We start from the raw sequence: 22949 nt of genomic DNA, 5'->3' as shown, positions 1-22949 counted from the left end.
AAACAAACATAGTATCAATGAGAGCATCAATAATACACCTGAGTGATGTCTAGTAAACCCCCCCCCCCAGTGCTGGGCCCTTGGAATCATCCTAAGCTACCCCCCCCCAGCTACGCCCCTGCCGACATCCATAATATTCTAGGGTCCGGCACCGATTTCACATTCTCTAGTAGGAATACTGAAAGAGCTTTTTTGAGTTGTGTAATGAATTCCTTGTTATTCAGCAGTATCGTGTTAAATCGCCATCTTGGGGCTCGGGATGAGAGTATACCAAATTATCCTTTTAGGAGTAAATAACAGTGATCTGATAATGCATTGGGTACCATCTCCACGTCATAGTTATCAAATAGTATCGGGGGTTGCAAAAACATAATCTATTCTGGAAAGTGTTTTATGCCTTGCTGATCGACAAGAGTACTTCCGGGTCGTGGGGTTGAGTGATCGCCATAGATCATTTACAACTGTATTCTTCGACCAAAAATTCATGCTTGTTTTACATTAAAGGACCATACCAGTAAAAATTTTACCACAGTGTAGTTTCAACATCAAACGAAGCGTGAACGGCATTTAATAAGGTAAGCTGAGATCAGTTAAAGTCCCCAATGAAACAGCTAGCAGAATTCTATTTGATTCCTCACATTTATGTGTTTCCTGTAAAAACATTATTAGCAACGTTACACAACATTAGTAACGTTAGCTAGCAAGCTAACATTGAACATTTGTTCAATTTAGTTAAAGAGGCAGAGTGCTGCTCAGTTACAATGTGGTGTAAATGTCATTCTAGAAAGCATTTCATTGGACGCAAAATTAGTATACGCCCCTGTGTGCTGGATGACTCATCAACATAAAATAAATTAAAAAAAAATCCAGGAAATTACAAACTCTAAAATACCATTAACTCATTTAAGTTTAAGTTTATTTGGATCCCCATTATTCTTCCTGGGGTCCATAACACATAAAATACAGTTACAGACTTTATACACTCACAACATTCACATGTCATACAGACAATTAAAACAACAATAAGTACTCCTAATCAAATTCATAATACAATACAACAATATATACGCCTAATGAATTCATAATACAATACAATAATACCTACTCATAATTAAATCATAATACATAATTCATAATACAATACAATATTTATATTTACTATATTTATATATAGTTACAGTATAAATATACTATTTAGCTTTTACATTGACTGCCAGCTATTAGCCTTATCCTGTAGTAGCTACTGCCACCGCTGTAAACGATGGGAGTCGCTCACCTTGTTTGCAGGGCTATAACTATATATATTATAGCTATGGATGCAATACTATGGCCCATTTGACATCGAGTATCTATCGTTCAAGATGTGAAAAAGGAATATTTTTTCCATCCATACATTCCCGTTTTATACCGTGGTGAATATAAGTATGGTTTTAGAGCGGTTTAGGGTAATTCCTGGGAGGCTAGTAATAGGCCGCAACGCATATTATACTTAATCCATTGGCATTTCATCCCTATACACGCTACAATAAAAAATTCAAATGCATATGATCGGTATATTATGTTCCATCATGAATGCATGAAGGGGGGGGGGGTCGTTTCTGATTAATTGATTGTCAATAACGGCATTCGTTAGTACAACGGCATACGCTGATCAGGGCGATGGCTATGAAAACAATGCACAATCAAGCTGAAATTGACGTTAAATTGCTCTTACCTGTGGCCGGTGAGATTCCAAAAAAAATATTCCAATTATTTGATTGCCATCTGCTAGATCGTATGTCCATTTGGGCCACGACATAACCCACCACAGCATAATGAATCGGGGGTCCCGAAAACTATTCAATGCAATCGGGTGAAGCTCTTAATCCAGGTTACTGGAAATGTCCACCTGGAGGAATTTCATCGACACACAGAGAGATACACAGAGTCTCAAAGGGAGTGCAACATCGGCCAAATACCACCAGGCGGCGGTATTGGACTTTTGCGATCTCAGACTCATGGTATGGTTACACAGCCTTCCTGGATAGATTATGAATGGAAATAGCGAATAAAAGAAATAGCGATCAAATAACGAGTATACTCGTTGTTGGCGTCCAACGATTGGCGGCCAATAACGAGTATACTCGTTGTTGGCGGGGAATGAGTTAAGAAAACAACTTTTTTGTCATTGTTGGGACAAGATACTGGCGTATAAGTGACCAGTGCAAGACATACGTCCTTTAACTCATTCCTCGCCTAGAGGTCGCTGTTTACCTTGTGGTAAGAAGGCCAGCGCTCTGTTCAATGGGGATAATGCCGGTGTTTGCGAGTGCTAAAACTATATTAAATATTATAGCTATGGATCTAATAAACACGTCAATTGTCAGTGAGTTTCTTCCGGTCAACATGCAAAAAACAGATAATTTTTTCATACATACATTTCCGTTATGTATGTATGTATGTATGTATATGTATATGAGTATAGTATAGTCCCCGACCCGGCGTCATTTGCCGAATGTCTTCCCCCCACTCTGTCTCCCGTTCTTCCTCTCTCTCTCTCTCTACTGGAGTGCCCAGTAGTAAAAAGCAAAAAACACTAAAAAAAATTATATAAAAAAAAAAAAAAAAAAAGGCAAACGGCGCTTCAATGTATTTTCTTAGAAATCGTGCCATTTGTCGCTTGATTTATGAATCGTTCTGAAATAAACGCTAGATTATCTGTATTATATTTCATCATACACGCACGGAAGCGGGGGGGGGGGGGGGGGAGTTGCCCTTCCGTGCTTTGGTTGCAGCCAACGGCAGGCACACACACACACGTTGTGTTCGCTGCGGAAAAAAACATCGGATTAACTTGGTAACATAGAGTCTTTACCTCACATCTGATGTACTGCAAAAATAATAATCCAATTCCTGATCGCCATTCCAAATATTGATCGCGGTCGTCTTTCCAACGTTTCTCAACCAAAACACATGAATCCACGGTGCTCGAGTCTCCCCAGTCCATGTGTTATAAACGTTAGTCATGCCCGGAAAGGAAAACCTGGACCGGACTTCTTAGACCGATGAACAACCCAAGCAGGAGGGATTCCAATGATATGCAATACCGGCCGGAAGGCGTTAGGCGGCGGTACTGGCCTTTTGCGAGCTCAGACCCATTCCCAATGATAACATCAGGCTGGATGGATGAAAAATGAATGGATATAGCGAATAAATCCTCCTTGCGGCCCTCGCAGGAATGGGAGTGGCTGGCTCTGCGCTGACATGGCTGTCATCATACCTCAATGACCGCTCCTACCAAGTGTCATGGAGAGGGACCCTGTCGGCCACCCGCCCCCTGCGGACGGGTGTCCCCCAGGGCTCGGTTTTAGGACCCCTTCTCTTCTCCCTCTACACTAAATCACTGGGTAACATTATCACGTCTCATGGCTTCTCCTACCATTGTTATGCCGACGATACTCAACTCTTCCTCTCCTTCCCTCCCTCAGATATCCACGTCTCTGTGCGGATCTCGGCCTGTCTGTCCGACATCTCAGCCTGGATGACGTCCAACCACCTCAAACTGAACCTAAGCAAAACAGAATTGCTCCACCTGCCGGCCAAATCCTCCCCCCTAACCGACCTTTCAATCACAGTCGAGAATGCAGCTGTGACTGCGTCCCCGACCGCCAAGAACCTTGGTGTTGTCCTCGACGACCAGTTGAACTTCTCTGCTCACATCGCAGCGACGACCAGAACCTGCCGATTCCTCCTGAGCAACGTCAGAAGGATACGCCCCTTCCTGACAAAAGAAGCCACCCAACTCCTCGTCCAATCAACAGTCATCTCCCGCCTCGACTACTGCAATGCACTGCTCGCTGGCCTCCCGGCCACTGCCACTAAGCCTCTTCAACTCATTCAGAACGCAGCGGCCCGCCTGATCTCAAACCTACCGAAGTCGGCCCATGTCACCCCACTTCTTAGGGACCTGCACTGGCTCCCCATTGCTGCACGAATCCGCTTCAAGGCCCTCGACCTAGCATACCGTGCGGCAAAGGGAACCGCTCCCGCCTACCTCCGGTCAATGGTCTCTAACTACACACCCTCAAGACCCCTACGCTCTGCATCTTCTGGCCGCCTCAGACCTACTCCTATCCAAGCTCCGGGAGGGTCATCAAAGAGAAGTCGCCTATTCTCAGTCCTTGCCCCACAATGGTGGAATGAACTACCCACCCCAGTTAGGACAGCCGAATCACGTCCAATCTTTCGCCGTCGACTAAAGACGCACTTCTTCAACCATTATCTGAATAAAAAAAAAAAAAAAAAAAAATCTAACCCTAACTAACCGTACTGTCATGCACTTGTCCTAATAAACTAACCTACACTGTAGCACTCAACACTTTGATGAACATTGTTGCTCAGCTGATAGAGTTGTGCCCTTCCTGATGGCTTGTCGTACAGAACTTGTAAGTCGCTTTGGATAAAAGCGTCAGCTAAATGACTAAATGTAAATGTAAATGTAAAAGAAATAACGATTAAAACCCGACTTTTCTCGTGATTGGCGCTCAAGCGATGGCGAGTTAACCCGACTTTTTCCGTGATTGCAGCTGAAACAGTTAAAACACACACGCCCTAATACACCTACAAACACAAAACTAGTTGAAGACGGGGACCATCTCCGGTGATGGTGAGAAGTCAAAATCAGACCTAAATTATATTAGGTATGATAATAATAATAATAATAATAATAATAATAATAATAATAATAATAATAATAATAATAATAATAATAATAATAATAATAATAATAATAATAATTCATTACATTTATATAGTAAATGTATGGTCCTTTAAATATCCATTTGAGTTTTCCATGCCTAGTTTCAGTTTTACTTTTAGTTAACTATACTGACTTTGGTATGGTGTGTGTGTGTGTGTGTGTGTGTGTGTGTGTGTGTGTGTGTGTGTGTGTGTGTGTGTGTGTGTGTGTGCGTGTGTGTGTGTGTGTCTAGTTTCAGTTTTACTTTTAGTTAACTATACTGACTTTGGTGTGGTGTGTGCATGTGCGTGTCCAGTTTCAGTTTTACTTTTAGTTAACTATACAGACTTTAGTGTGGTGTGTGTGTGGGTGTGTGTGTGTGTGGGCGTGCACACGATCTCACCTGCAGTGAGGAGCCGGTAGATGTGAACAGTCTTCTTCTGTCCATCTCTCCACACTCGAGCCATGGCCTGGACACAGCAGACAAAGCATCGTGGCAGAGGAGAATGAAAGACTAGTATACACTGCCATCTGGTGGTAATTCCTGTACTGCAGTGAGTTGAAGTGTGTGTGCTCGGGTGTGTGTTTCTCCAGGTGAGACAGGACACCAGACATGGACACTCCTGCCTGTATAATCTAATTATCTAATCAATTATTGTCAAATTATTGTCTAATTAATATATGTCCAGTGTTTCCCACAGGATTTTGTGAGACTGTGGTGGGTGAACCTCGGCCCCTCTAGGGGTGTCCGGGGGCATGCCCCCCGCAAACTTATTTCTTTTTATCTACTTTTTTCTCCCATTTTCTATTTTTCTCCTATCCCAATTTCGTATCGTCCAATTCTACCCTCCCCTGTCTCGAACACTGTTAGACCATGCCTCCCACAAGCCGGCTGCAATGTGGACGAAGCCTTACATCACGTGTCCCCTCCGGTACTCGAGGAAGCAGCCGTCGCATCTTTTCACCTGCACAGCGCGATCTCTCAGCGGCGGGGGTCTGTGTGGGAGGAACACGCCGCCCCCGTCGCTTCCTGATTCTGCTGCGCAGGCGCACCAACCGACCTGTAGGAGTCGCTGTCCACAACGTCCGATCCCCACCCATCAGCTTTCCCACCCCTAACACTGCCAATTGTGTTAGTATGAACGACCAGCCAAGCTGATAGCAATGCGGAGAGCTGGGCTCGAACCCAGCGTCTCCTGCATTGGTGGCGAGCGCCTTGCCCACTACACCACCTAGCCGCCTCCCCCGCAAACTTTTTAAAGTTTTAAAGTTAAATGCATCAATCTGGTGCACTTTGAGAGCAAAATAAAGAGGCTAGATGTGATGAACTTTGTGCTCAAAACAAAAAATCGACTAGAGCATACATTTGAGCCATCAAAGAAATGAAGCAAAAGTAGTTACCTGTGTTGAACTGGTTTGTTTTTTAGAAAATAAAAAAATATACTGGATTACTATTACGACTACTACTACTGCCAATACTACTGATACATCCCTATTGGCAAACTTTATATATATATATTTTTTTAATCCTCTCCGATTTTTCTCTGTTTTCTCCCCGTCCCAATTTAGTCGTTGTGCCAATTCCCCCCCTCCCCTACCTGGTTGTTGTGCGCATGTTCTCCTACTGGTCGGTACAAGGGAACCCTGAAGTCATCCGCACGCTTCCTCCGACACGCGCGGCGACAGCCAGTGACTCTTTTTTCACCTGGCAGCGAGGACGCTCATTGGTGAAGGGTAACGCGTGGGAGGTCACGCTGCCTTCATCAAGTCCTGCCTCCGCTGAGCAAGCGCCCAGACCTGACCTGTAGGCGTCGCTGTCCACAACGCCAGATTCCCACCCATGACTTGCCCTCCCCCTAACCCAGCCAAACGGGTTAGTATAGCGATCAGCCCAAGCCCCAAGCAATGCTGACTCCGGGAGTCGAGACCGCAGCCTCTTGCATTGGTGACGAGCACAATCTCCGCTACGCCACCTGACCACTAGCAAACTTTATATTTTAATTTTATTTAAATTTTTTATTAATAAAAAAAATTTGGTTCATTATAAAACTGTGGCGGGACGACTTCCGGAATAGCCTGTCCATGGAGTAGTCGCATGTGACAGAGCTGCTCACCCGTTTTTTTTTTTTTTCGTTTTAAAAACATATTTATATACCACCAATGCGTTTAAAACTTGATGCATACATCAACTGAGATTATCAACTAACTATATTGACTGAAAGATTCGTGATGTCACCGAAGAAAGAAAACCCAAAACCAAGTTCAGAGGACCCGCCTATGGTCGCGGGATACATGCGTAGAGTAGCAGAGGATATTGACGAGATGGCCTCCTCCTCAACCGCTATAAACACCTCCGCAGATACAGAACATATCATCCGGGAAATGAAAAGAATGGAGAAAACAATAACCGAAAAAATAATAACTGAAATAGCCGAAAAAGTAGATGCTATCAAAGAATCTATTGAATGCAATATCGAAGCGCTAAGGGTGGCTGCCGACGCGCATATTAAGCGCACCGTAGCATTGGAAACTGGTTTGGAAGAACATCAACATAATTTCGGTCTGATCTACAAAGACATAGCTGAGATCAACAATAAGTTAACGGCTGAGATGAAGGGAAACTACAAAGAACACAAGACGGATCTCAACGATATAACGGCTGAGCTTAAGCGAAACAATGAAGAACAAAAAGCTAAAATATTCTAGATGGAATATCAAACTCGTAAGCTGAATATTCGTATAGTCGGACTGGACGAGTCGGTGAGCTGCACACATCCTGAAGCGTTTGCGACAGAATTACATAAAATCCTGGGACCAACTATCCTTCCTATGGTACCTGAGGTGGATCAGTGTTACAGATTGGGGACCCGATCCAACGACAATAACGGCAGACCTAGAGTGATTATGGTTGTCCTACGTCAAGTTAGAATAAAAGAAATTATCATTCGGGAGACGCGCAGGATGAAAGGCAATCTGAAATACAAGGATGTGTCAATATACTTCTTTGAAGATTATTGTCGGGAAGTGGTGGCCTTGCGGGCCAAGTACAAGACGGTGATGTCTCAACTCTATTTGGGGAAACACAATCCCACATTGATGTACCCTGCAAGACTTCGTATCGTCGATAAACATGGAGAAAGGGTTTTCCTCAACTCGCCTGAAGAGGCTGGCAAATACATGGCAGCACAACGTGCAGGATAGTTTATATACAGTCTTTTAATCTTTGTTAGGCATGGACACCATATCGTATAAAGTAAACTTTAATGAACCGCTGATTTGGGACAGAGAGACCTGAGTTATTGAATGTTTTCCCCGTTGGACTTTTATTATTGCGGACATATTGGACTTAAAATTGGAACGATACAGAGAAGATTAGCATGACGAAAGGATGACACGTAAATTCATGAAGCGTCCCTTATTTTAATAGTATGGATTTCTAACAACATTCTGGAACATACTGGAACATTCTGGCACTGTAAAAACGACATAATTGGAAATTAAAAACATTCTATGATACATGGAACATTCTGGAATAACAGCAATATGTGGCCAGACATACAGCCAGAAGACCTCCGGGGGAATAACATTCTTCACAACGGAACATCGCCCACCCCTGGCTAGGGGAAATGCTGCATTTAAAAACTTATTTTTATTAATTGGAAATAATTCCACTACTTCTCCACTTTATACTCTAGGTGTTTAAGCATAGCAAAGCTCTTTCAAGATCTAAGTAAATGTTCTCTTTTTTTTTTTTTTTAGGTTCTCTATTCAGTTCAATACCTCTCTATTATTCTTGGGTTGCTTTAACTTACACAAGTTCGTATAAAATGTAAGTGATTATGGTATGATATTTGAAGCCTATTTTTATTTTTTATTTTAATTTTTATTTTATTTTCATTTTTATTTTATTTTTTTCATTTTTATTTAACGGGAGAGTGGCCAAGCCACAGTTGACATTCTACTTATGGTAGAATTTAGAATGTTAGATCCTACGGTATACATAGGAAAGTTAAGGATAAATGGCTCATTCTGGGCTAACCGGTGGTGTAAGGGAGGGAGTTGTACGCGAAGGGGGTGTCAAAGGAACACAACCTTGTACGGCTCTTTGAGGGAGGGGGGTTTAGGGGATTATTTGTATATATGTATGTTTTTAAGCTCGGCTCTCAACGGGACCTCAATAATTGGATATATATCCATTGTGAATTCGTACTCCAGACGCATTAACAAGTACACAACAACATGTATAGATTATGGCTAGTTTGAATATAATGATCTGGAATACTGGGGGAATAAATAAACAACGCAAAAGTGTGCTGCTCACACTGATGAAAAACAAAGACAAAGTAACGCTAGCGGACAACATATATCATAACATTAGCCACTCTTCCTTTGGAACGAGATCCCGTGGAGTTGCTATAGTCGCGAAACGGAAGCCGAATATTGAATTGCAGGAAGTATGGTCTGATACAGATGGTCGGATAACCATAGCTAAAATTGTATACAGGAACAGGAAAATAGTGTTGGTAGTGGCATATGCCCCAAATCTGTACGAGGCTAACTTCTACGCTACACTTACCAGAACAATGTTAAACTTTCCTGAATACTCATTTATAATTGGCGCGGATTTTAATGCCATTTGGGATCCCGGGATGGATAAATCTTATCCCACCTTTTCCAATGATCAGAAAAATTCATCTAATGCATTAAAGGATTGGTCTAAGAATACAGGTGTAAATGACCTATGGCGATCACTCAACCCTACGACCCGAAAGTACTCTTGTCGATCTGCAAGACATAACACATTTTCCAGAATAGATTATGTTTTTGCATCCCCTAGTGGTCACCAACCTTTTTAAGCCCAATATCACTTTTTTTTTTTTTGGTGAAGGCAAGATCTACCTATTGAAGCGTTGAGAGAAAATGACAGCCAAGATTTTACTTTAAACTAAATGACTTTTATTTGCCTGTATTCTAATTACATGCAATGCTTTGGTCCAACATTAAAACGTCAAAGTAGAACTATTATGTACTTTCTCAGTCAGTGCTAAGTGCAGTCATCTTATGCAGCATCACTTTTCACATCAAAACAAAAGTAGAACTGTAATGTGGACTTTCTCATATTATTAACATTGACAAACATATTTACAATTAGCATTTTATAAAGTAGAACTGTAATGTGTACTTTCTCAGTCAGTGCTAAGTGAAGTCAGTGCTAAGTGCAGCATCAGTTTTCACATCAGAACAAAAGTAGAACTGTAATGTGGACTCTCATATTATTAACATTGACAAACATATTTACAATTAGCATTTTATAAAGTAGAACTGTAATGTGTACTTTCTCAGTCAGTGCTAAGTGCAGCATCACTTTTCACATCAAAACAAAAGTAGAACTGTAATGTTTACTTTCTCAGTCAGTGCTAAGTGCAGTCAGTGCTAAGTGCAGCATCATTTTCACATCAAAACAAAAGTAGAACTGTATGTGTACTTTCTCAGTCAGTGCTAAGTGCAGCATCACTTTTCACATCAAAACAAAAGTAGAACTGTAATGTGGACTCTCAGGGTAAGATCTAAAACATTTTATTTATTTTTTTATTTTTTTTTATTTTAAATTTTCATGGAAATATCTACAGGGACAGTCTCAAAGATCGACCACAGTCGATCAAGATCGACGGGTTGGTGACCACTGCCCTAGACTATTTGATAACTATGACATGGAAATGGTACCCAATGCACTATCAGATCACTGTTATTTACTCCTAAAAGGTTCATTTGGTATACTGTCATCCCGAGCCCCAAGATGGCGATTTAACTCGATATTGCTGAAAAACAAGGAATTCATTACACAATTCAAAGAAGCTCTTGTTGTATTCCTGCTGGAGAATGCGCAATCGGTACAGGACCCCAGAATATTATGGATGTCGGTAAAGGGATTTATCAAGGATTTTACCGGGAACTTTTCCTCCAAAATACGCAAGAATCGTTGTTCAAAACTGGCAGAGCTGGAAATGCTTTACTCTACGTTATTTTCCTCTTTCGATTGGAATCTCAAATTAATGTGTTAAAAAAAGAGATGAATGCCATTTTAAAACAACAATCTGAAGTTCAAATACGTAGCACAAGACAACAGTATTACTTTCATGGTTCTAAACCAAGTCACCTACTAGCTATGCAGATACGAGCAAACGCAAAATTTGCAGATATACCTACTATTAAGGCACAGCAAGGACTTGTTACAGACCCTAAAAAAATCAACGAGACATTCAAAGAGTTTTACTCCAACTTGTACAAATCAGAAATGGCCTTCGATCAAAACAAAATGGACATATATCTTAATCAAATTAACCTTCCTAAACTATCAGAGGATGACGCTAAACAGTTAGAAACACCCATCACACTAGATGAACTTAGGGAGGCCATATCTGAAATGCAAAGTGGTAAGGCTCCTGGAAGGGACGGTATCCCACCAGAAATGTACCTCTCATGCTGGGATGTAATTGGACCCCTATTACTTAATATGATTTTATACTCAATCAAGGAGGGGAACTTCCATAAGATCGACAATATTGCACTCATAACAGTCCTCCTTAAAAAAGACAAAGACCCCACCGATTGCGGTAGTTATAGACCCTTGAGCCTCCTCGGAACCGATATCAAGCTGTATTCCAAGGTATTAGCCATCAGACTTCAAAAGCATATGACGTCTTTAGTTCATCCTGATCAGACTGGCTTCATAAGAGGCCGCTTGATCACGGATAATATAAGACGGTTATTACATGTGCTAGATGCCAGCAAGGATGACACCCCACCTATAGCGATGCTGTCCCTGGATGCGATGAAAGCCTTTGATAGGTTGGAATGGTCTTATTTATGGGCAGTACTAGAAAGGATGGGGTTAGGAAAAGGATTCATTGATATGATTAAAGTATTATACAAAGACCCATCGGCCATGATTACAACAGGTATAATCACCTCCGAAATCTTTCCGGTATTGCGCTCTTCCAGACAGGGTTGCCCTCTTAGTCCCGGACTAATCGCTTTATCATTAGAGCCTTTAGCACAATATATAAGACAATCCCAATCCATAGAACCAATCGCAATTAAGGGCACACAACATCATATTAGTTTATATGCGGACGACGTAATATTGTTCATGCAAAACCCTAACACCTCAATGCCTCATCTTCTCAAGTTGATTGATGACTTTGGCAATCTATCGGGATTTAGGATAAATTGGCCAAAGTCGGCCTTCCTTCCACTTAATGCCCCTGCAAAGAATATACTCCTTCCAGAATACCAATGGTTAAACACTTCAGATGTTTAGGAATTGAGGTATTCCCTACTATAAGTCAAACGGTGAAGTACAATTACACAAAATTCCAAGATAAGATCAAATATGACTTTGACAGGTAGTCCAAACTTAAAAACTCAGTACAGGCACGAGTATCAATAGTTAAGATGGATGTTTTACCTAGAATCAACTTCATTAGCTCAATGTTACCGTTACCCCCTCCTGATGGTTACTGGAAAAAATTACACTCCACCGCATATACATTTTTTTGGAATAACAAACCTCCACGAATAAAAAGATCCACCGCACAGAGAAACAAAGCCGACAGAGGTTTGGCATCTGTATCCTGGAGAAACTTAGAAGAAAGTATAGTAGCACCACATAGACTGCAGGACATAGTATACACCATATTATCAATTAATCAATGCAAATTGAAATTTGGCCCCCTTATTACACATGTGATCCGGATATGGCGTGAAACACAAAAGAAATATTCTAACCAACATAAATGGCATAGCCATACTCCCCTATTCAATAACAATGCACTCCTGATTGGAAAACGACCTATAAGATACCCCAAATGGGAAAAGCAGGGCATACACACATTGGGAGATGTTTTCAACAAACGGGGTTTTTGTAGCTATCAAGATATACATAAAAAATGTAACCTCACCAGTTCCACATATTATTTTTACGCACAGTTATTGGATTGTTTGAAGGCTCATGGAGTCCCATTAAGGATACCAATTGAGCACCACAGATATCACAAATTCTTCTATGAAAGAGAGACATCGAGAGGCTTCGTATCTGATTTTTATCATCACTTACTAACGTCTTCGTATGGAATCCTCCCCCTAGACTCAGTCTGGAGGAGGGATATACCAGACTTGGAAATAGATTTTGATTGGCAAGAAATCTGGGCAAACGTTCGAATTGCGTCACGTAACCCGGACCATCAACAAATTAATCTTAATTATATTCATAGGACATACCTGACTCCTATAAGATTGAACAGAATGGGACTTAAACAAGACCCCCTATGTTCCTTATGTACAAATGGGGATGAGGGTACATTTATGCACATGTATTGGGATTGCCCACCGGTTAAGATATTCTGGAAAGAAGTGTCCCAGCAATTATCAGTATTCTTATTTCTGAACATACCTGTACATCCCTCTGTATTGCTGTTGAATGATGTATTTCAGTTTGCAGCCCCTATACAGCTAAAGAGACTAGTTTTATCCGGTCTCACAGCTGCTAAAAAGCTGATAGCATCACGATGGATTCAACCGGAAAAAATTGCCGGAAGGTATGGGTTCTTACCTATCTCGATGTGATTTATCTAGAAATATCTACAGCAAGAATTTTAGGTGTCAGTGAAACCAACATTGCAATGTGGTTAGAAGTGGTGGAGAGAATAAAAGCTAGCATATGAAGTGTAGTGCCTGGTTAGAAACGAATGAAAATGGATGGATTATCCAAGTGGGGGTCCGGGGGGGGTGAGCGAGCAGGAGCATATGTTTGTATGGTATTAGATAGCAAGTATTAGGTATATATCTCGTAAACTACATTTATAATGATTCAAATGTCGATTTCATTGGATGTTTACTGTTAATGCTTGTGTGTCTAATTTGTTGTTATGTTTAAAAAATAATTAAAAAAAAAAATATATAAAAAAGAAAACTGTGGCGGGACCAATTAGACTGTGGCGGCCCACCACAGTCTAGGTAATTAATGGGAAACACTGTGTCTAATGAATCTGTTGGATGTTAAGGTACCTTGTGTATACTGTTTACTTTTACTCTTTACTCATAGTATACATTCAGATTCAAATTCTGTATTGCCATATTTATTGTAACATGTAATATAACCGATAGGGCATTACAGACCCTCATCTGCACCTTTATTTACAGTTTATTTTTCTCATATTTTTATATTCAGATAAATGTATTGCCTATATTTACGTATTTCTACTATTACCCTGCCCATACCTATACCTCCCCCCATCCCCATGCTGCTATGACGCCAGAATTTCCCCAAGGGGAACAATAAAGGAATATCTTATCTTATCTCATCTCTAGGTCAGTAATTTACATGTGAACTGGGGAGGCTGAAATGTTGGCTTAAGTTGATACTAACAAACTCTCCTTAAATATAAGTAAGTCTAAATTTATTTTGTTTGGTAATAACAAAATACATCCGGATACTCGAGTAGAGATATGCATAGATAATGTTCATCTTGAAAGAGTAAATTAATATACTTTTCGTGTCGCGATAGACCAAAACCTCAGCTGGAAACTCATATTAACTATGTAAAGAAAAAAACGCGTATCTTAAGAAAACCAGACACATTACATTTGAGATCATTATACACCATTTATTGTACTCTTTTATTACCATATCTAACTTACTGTATAGAAACTTGGGGAAACACATACAAAACTAATCTGAATCCTATTATTATCTTACAGAAAAAGGCAATAAGGGTTGTGAACAATGTTAGTTATCTCCATTCTACAAACACACTGTTTTTTTTTATCTAAGGGCATTAAAGTTCCTTGACTTAGTTGACCTTAAAACAGCAGAGATAGTTTTTAAAGCTAGAAGTTATCAACTGCCAAGTAACTTACAAATTTTGTTTAAAGAACGAGAGGGGAGGTATAATTTAAGAAGAGCACTCAATTTCAAACAGCCTAGAGCTCGAACCACACTTAAAAGTATGTCTGTGTCAGTTAAAGGAGTGAAACTCTGGAACAATCTATCGGATGAAATTAAAAACAGCATGAGTATTTTTAAGTTTAAAAATATGTTTAAAAACAGGGTTCTAGAATCTTATAGCCAAATTTAACCTAGAATCTGTTTTCTCTACCAGGTAACTCAACTTTATTTGTAAACATTTCGAAAAATATTCGTTTATTGTTTATTTGTAAACATTCGAAATAAAGAATTCATTCATTCATTCATTACTTAGATTCAGATCTGCTGTTAAAAAAAAAAAAAAAAAAAAAAAAAAGCCTGGATCTCTGTGCAGGATGGGTCACGGTTAGTTGCTGTTTCAGTTTGTTTACAGACGCTCGTACCCTCTCTAAAATGTTATGATTTTAATGCAGCACAGTGATCAACAGTGATGCAACACGGATCTCGTCGCAATGCAGGCCCAACTACTAACACGTAGCCTCTTAGAACGTTAGGTCCTCTGGCAGAGTAAATACAACTCCTAGATGGAGATAGATAGAAACTCTCACAGATACTGTAGAAGAGATACACAACCATCTCAACGCTAATGTACACAGACCCGCATTTACAAGTGCTCTCTCTCACACGTGCACACAAGCCACAAACTTGCTTTCCATTCCAGCCAATGTTTTCCACCAATCCATCAAAGTGGACAAAAGTAGTTCATTAGACATATGCTACAGAATAATTTAGGTTTATTTATGGTAAATAATAAGGCAGCACACATATCATACAGCATCTTCTCTTATCAAAATGTGAAGACAAATCACGTACATGACAACTTCTCTTCAACAGTTAGCCATTTAGAATAATGTGAAACTTAAAGTGTGGTTGTCATCGGCGACCTCATCTACAACAACTCTGTTGTCTGTTTGGTTATGTGAGGCAGCCGGGCTACAGACAAGGTGCCGGGTCAAACGTCTCAAAGGTCAAACGTCTCAAAGGTCAAACGTCTCAAAGGCCAAACGCCTCAAAGGTCAAACGTCTCAAAGGTCAAACGTGTGACACTAAGGTTGGTGGTTCTATTGTTTTGTATAGGCAATCCAAGGATAGCCTGTGTCAATGAGACAATTAAATCAGACAATAATCGCCATTACAGAATTTCATGAACACGTCAGCCCTAACAGCCAATCAGTGTTGGAACTCAGAGGGCAGAATGTGGGCTTTGATTTTTGTGTGCGTGCGTGTGTGTGTGTGTGTGTGTGTGTGTGTGTGTGTGTGTGTGTGTGTATGTGTGTGTGTGTGTCTCTCACCTGGATGTCATTAGCAGGGTTCCAGTCTATATCATACAGGACCAGGTGGGAGGCGCCCACCAGATTAAGCCCCACCCCCCCTGCTTTGGAGCTCAGCAGGAACAGGAAGTTCTTGGAGTACGAGCTGTTGAAGTTGTCGACCAATCGCTGCCTCTGCATGGTGGGGGTGTGTCCGTCCAGGCGGCAGAAGGTGTAGCTCAGGTGGACACACAGGTCCTGCAGCAGGTCCAGGGTCTGGGTGTAGTTGGACACTACGACCACCCTGCAGGGAGGCAGACAGGAGGTCAGGAGCTACACACCTGCACACACACCTGTGTAGTCATGCAGCCATGAAATACACACACCTGCACACACACCTGTGTGGTCATGCAGCCATGAAATACACACACCTGTGTAGTCATGCAGCCATGAAATACACACACCTGCACACACACCTGTGTGGTCATGCAGCCATGAAATACACACACCTGTGTGGTCATGCAGCCATGAAATACACACACCTGTGTAGTCATGCAGCCATGAAATACACACACCTGTGTGGTCATGCAGCCATGAAATACACACACCTGTGTAGTCATGCAGCCATGAAATACACACACCTGCACACACACCTGTGTAGTCATGCAGCCATGAAATACACACACCTGCACACACACCTGTGTAGTCATGCAGCCATGAAATACACACACGTGTGTAGTCATGAAGCAATGCAACACATACACGCACACACAAACAGACACATGCACATACATAAACACAAACAGACACATGCACACACATAAACAGACACATGCACATACATAAACACAAACAGACACATGCACACACAAACAGACACATGCACAATTGCACACACAAACAGACACATGCACACACACAAACAGACACATGCACACACATAAACAGACACATGTACAAACAGACACATGCACACACAAACAGACACATGCACACACACAAACAGACACATGCACAATTGCACACACATAAACAGACACATGCACACACACACACACAAACAGACACACACACAAACATACATCTGATTAGCACTATTACTCAGTAGTACTCATTTATATATTTTATACCTAGTTTAATCACCTGTCTATTGCTGTTGCACTTTACTGCTACATTTGCACTCTGGTTGGATGCCAAACCTCTTTTCATTGTCCTGTACTTGTGCTGTATGATGACAATACATTTTAATCTAATCTAATCTAAATACTTGCACACGCACACATAAACATAAATTCATTCTCTAACTTTCACCAATAGATGCCAAACCTTAAGCCAAAATCGAATTGTCTTCCCCAATTGAAGACCGGGGTTTTGCCCATATTGGAAAATCAACCCCCAATCAACTGGTGTCTGAAATGTCTTCTAATGAACTAACTTCCCCTTTATCTATGCTAAACACACCCACACACACATACGGGTGTGCACAACAAACCACCCACGTGTGCGCAGTCCATGCACACCACACCACACGCACACCACACGCACACACCCACCCCTACCTGTCAGAGGGGTTGAGGTGTCTGATGGCGGCCAGGAGGTCTGACAGAACCAGTAGTTTTCCAGAGTCAGTGGTACTGAGTCCACCTGAGGAATAGGACTCTGGGAACAGAGCTGCCAGCCCCTCGTATATAGAACTCTCCATCGAGCCGTTGTCTGTCTTCTCCTGTGTGCACGCACGCACGCACACACACACACACACACACACACACACACACACACACACACACACACACACACACACACACACACACACACACACACACACACACACACACACACACACACACACACACACACACACACACACACACAGTAAGCATCTGAAGGTACAAGGGCACCTCCTAAACCATGGTCACTAGCAGGACTCGTGGAAACCTTGGCGATGGAACAGACGGACATGAAAAGGGACCGACGGGTTAATAAATAATCTGCTGAACGACGGTACAATAACCGATATAGAGCTGTTATAAAGATCAGGCAATCAGTGAGATTACAGCTCACTGTGAATCAAGTAGATCACGTTAATTCATCGTCACCGACAGCGAGAGCTCTACATGCATATCGGTATTGTGATATTATTTGGCGCACATGAGTATTCAGTCTTGTTCATAATACGTTGATGTATGTTAACGATATATCCTACTCATAGCCAGGATAAACCTTGTGATGAGGCCCAGTGTGAAGGCTTGGATGTACCAACCTGTAAACACCTTATTCCATTTACTGTGGGCTCTCACAGGGGAGGTCCTGTGTACGTAAAATTCACAATATTCTGTTTATTGTTGGCGATCATCAGGTTTTGAAGATACATATAAGCACTAACACCCCCAACTAAGACCTTAACCGGGATATGAGCTACTGTATACAGAATATTCTGTATGAACGTCCACAGGGTGTATTATTGTTTACCTTGACAGTGGAATAGAGCGGTCTAGAGTGTATTACTGTGTACCTTGACAGTGGAATAGAGCAGTCTAAGGTTAATTTACTGTGTACCTTGACAGTGGAATAGAGCAGTCTATGGTGTATTGTTGTACCTTGACAGTGGAATAGAGCCGTCTATGGTGTATTGTTGTACCTTGACAGTGGAATAGAGCAGTCTAAGGTGTATTGTTGTACCTTGACAGTGGAATAGAGCAGTCTAAGGTGTATTGTTGTACCTTGACAGTGGAATAGAGCAGTCTAAGGTGTATTGTTGTACCTTGACAGTGGAATAGAGCAGTCTAAGGTGTATTGTTGTACCTTGACAGTGGAATAGAGCAGTCTAAGGTGTATTGTTGTACCTTGACAGTGGAATAGAGCCGTCTATGGTGTATTGTTGTACCTTGACAGTGGAATAGAGCAGTCTAAGGTGTATTGTTGTACCTTGACAGTGGAATAGAGCAGTCTAAGGTGTATTGTTGTACCTTGACAGTGGAATAGAGCAGTCTAAGGTGTATTGTTGTACCTTGACAGTGGAATAGAGCAGTCTAAGGTGTATTGTTGTACCTTGACAGTGGAATAGAGCAGTCTAAGGTGTATTGTTGTACCTTGACAGTGGAATAGAGCAGTCTAAGGTGTATTGTTGTACCTTGACAGTGGAATAGAGCAGTCTAAGGTGTATTGTTGTACCTTGACAGTGGAATAGAGCAGTCTATGGTGTATTGTTGTACCTTGACAGTGGAATAGAGCAGTCTAAGGTGTATTGTTGTACCTTGACAGTGGAATAGAGCAGTCTAAGGTGTATTGTTGTACCTTGACAGTGGAATAGAGCAGTCTAAGGTGTATTGTTGTACCTTGACAGTGGAATAGACCAGTCCAGGGTGGTTACAGAGTTTCTTCAGCGCCGTGATGCAGGCCAGGTGTGTGTGGGTCTGTGTGGAGCCCTGCAGGCAGGCCCTGAAGATGCGGTGTGACAGGAGATGCTTGTACAGCTCTCGCTGCAGGGGGGTGGGACTACAGAACAACGTCCAATCAAGACGTGGGGGCAAGTAGCAGTTGATGATCTCCTGGGTCCGCCTCAGGATGAACAGGCCAGTCAGGCGAGAGAGCTCGGCGGCTCGCTCCTCCCCCAAAACTCTCTCCTCCTATTGGAAGAGGGAGACGAGAGAGAGAATTTATGCTGAAATTTAGTCATTCATGATAGTGATCTGATGCCGTTGGAGTCATAATTTGTATATGAATGAGATCACCTAGTTTGCGTACATTTGAAAGTAATCCGTGTTAGGTTAGGCTAACATGGAGTTCCAAAGAAAAATCATCTCTATATTTGCTCATTTCCTCTAGAAATATTTGGACAGCTGCTTCATGATTCTGAGTACCATTGACCATATTTACATGGCAGTCATTTTGCTTTTGCAGTTTGCTTATGTCATGCTCAACTTGGGATTTCTTTCCACCCTGTTTCCACCTTAACCCTTTCAGTGCCACACGGCAGCCGGTTAACCCTTTCACTGTGACAATACAGAAGGTTAGCCCTTTACTATCACACAACCGACGGCGATGCTCCATCATTAGCATCATTAGCTCCGCATTTGCGGAGCTAATGATGCTAATGATGGAGCATCGCCGTCGGTTGTGTGATAGTAAAGGGCTAACCTTCTGTCGTGTGGCAGTGAAAGGGTTAATGGCCGCTGTGTGAATATGGTCAATGAAGAAGAGAAGGAAGCTGGGATTGTTTTGTCATCATGCTTTTCATGTATTGAGAAGGTGAAGGACCACATTCACATCACAACTGCTAAACTCTGGTATCATCGATGAAAACCAATAGGCCAGCTTACCAATAAGTCAGTCTGTCAGACACAATTCATTCATTAGTCGGCAAACTAATTTACCCATTCACCAGGATACTATGTCCACCCAAAAATTCTGTTAAAGCTAGATGAAAATGTGATGCCTATATTGTGAGTTGTAGGCACCATGTAAAGGATATGGAGAGAAAACGAATAATAATAATAATAATAATAATTTCTTGGATTTATATACAGGAGTAGCGCCTTTCATGAGACCAAAGGCACTTAACAGTGGAGGGGGCAAATTAAGGGGACGGAGATCAGAGGAACAATTAAGAAAAAAGAAAGAAATAGGGAAGTCAGGCAGAATCATTCATAAATTTGGTGAAGAGGTGAGATTTGAGTTGAGATTTGAATGAGTCCAGGGATGTAACTAGAGGCTCAAACAGAAAGAAGGAGCGGTACCTCTGTACAGGAGGGCTGTCTGGAGTGGAGGATGGGCTCCTCGTACACCTTCCTGTAGGCAGCAGACGAGCCCAGAATCCCCGGGTTTACAAACTCTATGATGGCGTAGAACTCCTGCAGGTCGTTCTGCACCGGGGTACCTTCAAAACACCAACAAATAAAGAGTCACAAGAGAGTTCGAACAGGACGTTATAATCGTGCGTATAGCAGTGTGTGAACGCTTACCTTTCCAACGCGGTCTCATCAGAAAACGTAAATAACTACTAATTGACCATAGGAAAAAAGGTACATATATGTTATGTTATAGGCATTATTAATATATTTAAGCAATATATTTACGTTTCGTTTGAGTTTGAGTTTCCCCAACTCTGAAAACGTATGTACTTATTTGTAATACGTACACATTGTAAATTTTTGTAAATACATCAATATATTACTTATGGCTATAACATAACTTACAATATGTACCCTTTCCTGTGGTCACTTAGTACTTTATTTACATACTTTAAGCGAGGTTGGGCTGACCTGTCAGAATGACCCTGCGCGTGCAGCTGAGCGCGCTGAGAGCAGAGGACGTCTTGATGCTGCTGTTCTTCAGCCGATGTCCCTCGTCACAAATCACCAGTCCAAACTCCACCTTCTGCACCTGAAGACACAGAGACACACAAAGGACAACCGACGGAGGCGTGAGTTAAACTAGAATCGGTGGGGGGGGGGGGGGGGAATGTTTAGAACATTCAGGAAGTAAACTAAGCTCCGCCCACCTGCTCCAGGGAGCGCAGCAGCATCTCGTAGCTCATCACCAGAACGGTGTGCAGAGGAGACGCCAGGAACTGCTCTATCCTGTGGTCCTACACACACACACACACACACACACACACGCACACACGCAAACTATGTTATTATGAACATGTGGGGACATTCGTATCATAACATTCGTATCATAAAATGTATGGACACAAAAAGCATCCCTTGTAGATCCCAAAGACGCCTCTTCCTCGCTGGATAAGAAATGAGGGACGCGCCAACGGAACCTGGTCTCTTGGACCGCTCACCTGGTCCACGGTGAAGACACTGATCCTCTCGCGGCCCAGCCACTTGTTAAACTCCGCCCCCCAGTTTTGCACCAGGCTGCCGGGGGCGACCACCAGGACGCGCTTGGTGACGGGCCTCCCGCCGTACGGCCCCTGCCGGAGCAGCGTCCAGGCCAGCGCCACGCTCTGCAGGGTCTTCCCCAGCCCCATCTCGTCCGCCAGGATGGCCCCGCAACGGGACGCGGCTCTGAGGCAAAACAGAGTGTCAGAACACGCTCGCGTACGAGAACGAGAACCCTGTAGCCTCACAGCAAGAAGGTCCTGGGTTCGATTCCCACTTGAAGACCAGGTTGCCAGGTACCCAGGTGGGTTATCTCCTGGACCGTTCTGTGTGGAGTTTGCATGTCCCCCCCCCCCCCCCCCCGTGCTTGCAAAGGGTTTCCCCCTTTAAAAAAAACAACAATGGAAAAACATGCACAACATGGCTAACGCTGTCGCCTCCCTGACGAAGACGGACAGGAGCACTTGGATTGGTCCCCGGGTGTGGCCCCATGTCTGCTCCCAGCTGGAGCACGGCGGGATGGGTCAAGCGCAGAGGAGACATCATTTCAACCCAAAAAAAATGCATCTCTGTGTGTCCTATGTGTCGCCTATCTCGCATGTGTGTGTTTGCTGCATGACAATGTAGCAATGTGCTACAAATAGAAAACGTCTTCAAAGTCCAGTTTAATTTAATGTCATCATACCTCATGCCCATGACACACTCGTAGAGGAACAGCAGGCCCTCCCTCTGGTGGGGTCGGAGGCGAGAGGTCAGGTGAGGGTCCACCACCACGTCCACCACGGGGAGCCCCGTCTTGTTGTAGGACCACTGGTGGTTGGCAGAGGGCCGTGGCATCACCAGAGCACCTGCAGGGAGTCACAGAAACCTTCAGTGTTTCAGAAAGAGCTTGGTTGTATTCTGTAGAGTGGACGGTGCGTTTTATGTGTAGTGACAAATAACGTGGCGAACCAAACCGTGCCATTTCGTAAAACAACATTGATGAGTCACATTTACAGCTGAAACGATCCTCCTTTTTCTTTTTGCCTTTCTATCTTTTTCTCCCATCCCTCAATTTAGTCGTTATGCCAATTCCCTTCCTGGTTGTTGCGCACATTGCCCTACTGTCGTTCTGGAGAGGGGGTAGAACTACCACATGCCTCCTCCGATACATGTGGAGTCGCCAG

At 42.5% G+C, this 22949-nt stretch overlaps 1 protein-coding gene across 2 annotated transcripts in view; it reads right to left on the bottom strand.

Moving 5' to 3' along the window:
- rad54b (RAD54 homolog B) overlaps positions 1-22949 on the bottom strand; it is a 72856-nt gene that overhangs the window by 10577 nt on the left and 39330 nt on the right. The window contains exons 6-14 of one of the 2 annotated variants that reach the window (XM_084336261.1): positions 22469-22631; positions 21744-21969; positions 21453-21539; positions 21214-21334; positions 20689-20828; positions 19288-19578; positions 17512-17675; positions 15995-16256; positions 5121-5187 (exon numbers count right to left, since the gene is read on the bottom strand). In XM_084336261.1, the coding sequence (XP_084192387.1) occupies positions 5121-5187; positions 15995-16256; positions 17512-17675; positions 19288-19578; positions 20689-20828; positions 21214-21334; positions 21453-21539; positions 21744-21969; positions 22469-22631 (1521 nt within the window). The remainder of the gene's footprint in view (positions 1-5120; positions 5188-15994; positions 16257-17511; positions 17676-19287; positions 19579-20688; positions 20829-21213; positions 21335-21452; positions 21540-21743; positions 21970-22468; positions 22632-22949) is intronic. The other variant, XR_014620780.1, reaches the window with a different exon arrangement.

This window comes from Notolepis coatsorum (assembly GCF_963971535.1).
Source record: "Notolepis coatsorum genome assembly, chromosome: 19".
Lineage (NCBI taxonomy): Eukaryota > Metazoa > Chordata > Actinopteri > Aulopiformes > Paralepididae > Notolepis > Notolepis coatsorum.
This window is presented reverse-complemented; position numbering and strand designations above follow the sequence as displayed.